General features: G+C 51.8%; 1 protein-coding gene across 1 annotated transcript in view; it reads left to right on the top strand.

Annotated features, from left to right (window-relative positions):
• The window catches only part of rpp40 (ribonuclease P/MRP 40 subunit), a 7,539-nt gene that overhangs the window by 1,314 nt on the left and 1,225 nt on the right, over positions 1-5,000 (top strand). Inside the window, exons 4-8 of the mRNA XM_071913206.2 lie at positions 439-534; positions 1,158-1,280; positions 1,430-1,610; positions 2,824-2,958; positions 4,442-4,654. Of these exons, the coding sequence (XP_071769307.1) occupies positions 439-534; positions 1,158-1,280; positions 1,430-1,610; positions 2,824-2,958; positions 4,442-4,637 (731 nt within the window). The 3' untranslated portion in view covers positions 4,638-4,654. The remainder of the gene's footprint in view (positions 1-438; positions 535-1,157; positions 1,281-1,429; positions 1,611-2,823; positions 2,959-4,441; positions 4,655-5,000) is intronic.

Here is a 5,000-nt window from a genome sequence, read left to right as displayed (position 1 = left end):
CCACCTGTCTGTCTGTCCCTCCCTCCACCTGTCTGTCTGTCCGTCCACCTGTCTGCCTGTCTGTCCCTCCCTCCACCTGTCTGTCTGTCTGTCTGTCTGTCCCTCCACCTGTCTGTCTGTCCCTCCCTCCACCTGTCTGTCTGTCCGTCCACCTGTCTGCCTGTCTGTCCCTCCCTCCACCTGTCTGTCTGTCTGTCTGTCCCTCCACCTGTCTGTCTGTCCCTCCCTCCACCTGTCTGTCTGTCTGTCCCTCCACCTGTCTGTCTGTCCCTCCCTCCACCTGTCTGTCTGTCCGTCCACCTGTCTGCCTGTCTGTCCCTCCCTCCACCTGTCTGTCTGTCTGTCTGTCCCTCCACCTGCCTGTCTGTCCCTCCCTCCACCTGTCTGTCTGTCCCTCCACCTGTCTGTCTGTCCCTCCCTCCACCTGTCTGTCTACAGGTCGTCTGGTCCTGTCTCTGGATAAAGACTCGTATGAGTTGTTGGGCGTGGCGGGGAAGCCGTCGGCGTGCAGCCCCCGAGCCGCCGGCCGATACGGTCAGAGAACTGCAAGATAATCAATAAATATCAGAATGTTTTTATCTTTCAAAGCTTCAGCAGCAGAAACATGAAACATGAAGGAAGACAGACGAACAGATCGGTCCAGAACAGAAAGTCTGTTCAGGTCTAAAGCTACACTAAGTGATTTTTTCTGACCACTAGAGGAAACCTCAACACACACAGCAAAGCTCCTGGGCTACAGAAGCCCTTAAGGACAAACCGTGCATAAAGGCTAACGGCTAAAATAAACGTTCCTACGGAGAAATATCTGCGGTCACCGGTCTCACTGTGACAGATCTTTCTCCCGCTGAAGGTCACATGACCCACAGTGACAAGTGAAGAGGCAGCAGCAGGTTTACTAGTTTAACACGTTTCCTCGCTCGCTTCAACAACAACAACAAGCTGCTGCTGTGTTGTTGTTTGTTTACATCATGACGTCTCACTGAAATCTCCACGCAGCTTCAGGACTGGTTACAGGGTCTGAAATCACTTAGTGCAGGTTTAACTCGATTTAACAGATAATCCTGTCTGCAGCAGCACTGCTGCAGTATTCTGAATATTACTGCAGTAGTACTGTGTGTTGCAGTAGTAATACTGCAGTAGTACTGTGTGTGTTACAGTAGTGTCTGTGGACTTGACGGACAGCAGCATGGCTCCAGGTGGGCGGGGCTACCAGCGGCTCCTGACGGGCCTGAAGTCGCGAGTTCGACTCCAGACGGACTTCCTGCTGTCGCATCACCCCGGTAACGCCTACCTCCTGTAAACATCCACAGGACTGCAGATAATTAATATTAATTATTAATAATTAGTGCCTGACAGACTTCAGGACTTCAGTGTGTCCTCAACATTACCCATAATGCCCCTGTGAGCTGACCTGTGCTGTGTCCTGCAGCGGGAGGCGAGGCTCTGCAGAGGCTCCTGTCTCGGTTCGACTGGAGCGAACGCTCGCCTGAGGTCGGCCGCCGCCGCCTGGCCGACCTGCCGTGCCCCGCCCCGCCGACCTCTGACCCGCAGTCATGTGACCCGCACAGCTTCCTGGAGTGGCTGGGGGCCGTGGAGGCCGAGGCCAGCTGGTAAGACTCGATCCTGTCTGCCTTTACGTCCCAGCTCACCAACAAACAGTGAGGAGGTCAAAGGTCAGTTAGACAGAATCAGTCACCTGAGTTCCACCTGGTGTCAGCATGCAACATGAACATCAAAACACACAGCAGCAGTGTGACGATCTGCCGGTCAGCCGGGGGAAATGTAATCCATTTAGTGAGAAAGTATCCGCCCATCATCATCGCATCATCACTGCGTCATCACTGCATCATCACCGCGTCATCACTGCATCATCACCGCATCATCACTACGTCATCACTGCATCATCACCGCGTCATCACTGCATCATCACCGCATCTTCACTGCATCATCACCGCGTCATCACTGCATCATCACCGCATCTTCACTGCATCATCACTGCGTCATCACTGCGTCATCATCGCATCTTCACTGCATCATCACTGCGTCATCACTGCGTCATCATCGTATCTTCACTGCGTCATCACTGCGTCATTACTGTCATTACTGCGTCATCACTGTCATTACTGCATCATCACTGCGTCATCACTGCGTCATTACTGTCATCACTGCGTCATCACTGTCATTACTGCGTCATCACTGCGTCATCACTGTGTCATTACTGTGTCATTACTGCGTCATCACTGTGTCATTACTGTGTCATTACTGCGTCATCACTGCGTCATCACTGCGTCATCACTGTCATTACTGCGTCATCACTGTGTCATTACTGTGTCATTACTGCGTCATCACTGCGTCATCACTGCGTCATCACTGCGTCATCACTGCGTCATTACTGCGTCATCACTGCGTCATCACTGCGTCATCACTGTGTCATTACTGCGTCATTACTGCGTCATCACTGCGTCATTACTGCGTCATCACTGTGTCATCACTGTGTCATCACTGTGTCATCACTGTGTCATTACTGTGTCATTACTGCGTCATTACTGCGTCATCACTGTGTCATCACTGTGTCATCACTGTGTCATTACTGCGTCATTACTGCGTCATCACTGTGTCATCACTGTGTCATCACTGTGTCATCACCATGGTAGAAACATCACTGCCTCCTAACAGAGCGTGGTCAGACAGGGAAGATTCCTTCAGACCTTCAGACCAAACCAACAGACGCCTGACTGCGTTGAGTTAAATGTAATCCAGTGAAGTCTGGTAGTTCTGACCGGCAGGACGGTCTCGTTAATTCTGCCGCCGGTTTGATTCCAGTAACGACGACTCCACCGGTTTCCTGTCGACGTACGTCTGTCCAGAGCCTCGAACGCTGCCGAGCCAAACCCTGAGGTACACCGTCACCGGCCTGCTGCTGCCGCAAGACATCTACCGGCTGATCGAGGAGCTGAGGTGGGCTACCTGAACACGTGCAGGCTAGTAGAAGATGAGGTGGGCTACCTGAACACGTGCAGGCTAGTAGAAGATGAGGTGGGCTACCTGAACACGTGCAGGCTAGTAGAAGATGAGGTGGGCTACCTGAACACGTGCAGGCTAGTAGAAGATGAGGTGGGCTACCTGAACACGTGCAGGCTAGTAGAAGATGAGGTGGGCTACCTGAACACATGCAGGCTAGTAGAAGATGAGGTGGGCTACCTGAACACATGCAGGCTAGTAGAAGATGAGGTGGGCTACCTGAACACATGTGCAGGCTAGTAGAAGATGAGGTGGGCTACCTGAACACATGTGCAGGCTAGTAGGAGATGAGGTGGGCTACCTGAACACGTGCAGGCTAGTAGAAGATGAGGTGGGCTACCTGAACACATCTGCAGGCTAGTAGAAGATGAGGTGGGCTACCTGAACACATCTCCAGGGTAGTAGAAGATGAGGTGGGCTACCTGAACACATCTGCAGGCTAGTAGAAGATGAGGTGGGCTACCTGAACACATCTCCAGGGTAGTAGAAGATGAGGTGGGCTACCTGAACACATGTGCAGGCTAGTAGAAGATGAGGTGGGCTACCTGAACACATGTGCAGGCTAGTAGAAGATGAGGTGGGCTACCTGAACACATGTGCAGGCTAGTAGGAGATGAGGTGGGCTACCTGAACACATGTGCAGGCTAGTAGAAGATGAGGTGGGCTACCTGAACACGTGCAGGCTAGTAGAAGATGAGGTGGGCTACCTGAACACATCTGCAGGCTAGTAGAAGATGAGGTGGGCTACCTGAACACATCTCCAGGGTAGTAGAAGATGAGGTGGGCTACCTGAACACATCTGCAGGCTAGTAGAAGATGAGGTGGGCTACCTGAACACATCTGCAGGCTAGTAGAAGATGAGGTGGGCTACCTGAACACATCTCCAGGGTAGTAGAAGATGAGGTGGGCTACCTGAACACATCTGCAGGCTAGTAGAAGATGAGGTGGGCTACCTGAACACATCTCCAGGGTAGTAGAAGATGAGGTGGGCTACCTGAACACATCTGCAGGCTAGTAGAAGATGAGGTAGGCTACCTGAACACATCTCCAGGGTAGTGGAAGATGAGGATCACAGAGGAAGGAAACCACAGCAGCTGGTACATCCTAAAATCCACTAGCCATTTCCACTGTTTTACCAGCCAACTAGATTTCTAGCTGAGGACACCCTGAACCCGACAGACTGGTGGAGCAGAGGAACCTACCAGCCACAGATGTTAAAGGAACACTTCGCCATTTTTTAACCTCATCTCCATATATCGGTCCTCACTAACACATGCTATGAGACGGCACCATGTCTGTCTACTGGAACTGTGAATTTTGGGACCAATATATGGAGATAAGGTTAAAAAATGGCGAAGTGTTCCCTTAACAGAACGGACGGAGCTCGGGTCTGGTGCTAACGCTGTTCTCTGGCTCTCAGGCGGAGCTTGGACGGGGCTGAACCGTCCTGGTCGGCGCTGACGGTCCACGGTTTCGCGGACAGTCCGGTTTCGTGGGGCAACAGAGAACACGGCTTCCTGAAGGGAGGGGAGAACTTCTACAGCCTGCTGCTGTTCCACAACCAGAACTACCGCCTCTATATGGGAACCGGCGCCAACGACGGCTGTCCGCCGTGACGGCAGATTAACCGCAGGTCGGCTGTAACCGCAACCTAACTAGTGAAACACTTTACTGTTAAAACTACCGTCCCTGAGGGAGAAATGAAGAGTTCAGTAGAAAGTGAAGATCTCTTCACAACCGTTCATTCAAATATTCAGTTTTTTAGATAAATCTCAGTCTGCTGTAACTGTGTGGCTGTTGACTCTGTGGGTCAGGGTCAGTAAAGGTTTGAAGAGAAAAGTTCCCTTCTATAAGATGTTTAGGTGAATTACAGTCGTCACTGTTCAGAGCCTGCAGTGAATCCAGAGTCCGGTTCAGCAAGCATCAGACAGGAAGGAGCTGTCAGACGGCGACACAGGAAGTAAACATACGAACCGATC

Source organism: Centroberyx gerrardi, chromosome 13 (genome assembly GCF_048128805.1).
Source record: "Centroberyx gerrardi isolate f3 chromosome 13, fCenGer3.hap1.cur.20231027, whole genome shotgun sequence".
Lineage (NCBI taxonomy): Eukaryota > Metazoa > Chordata > Actinopteri > Beryciformes > Berycidae > Centroberyx > Centroberyx gerrardi.
Note: the sequence above shows the minus strand (reverse complement) of the source record. Positions and strands in the feature narration are given on the sequence as shown.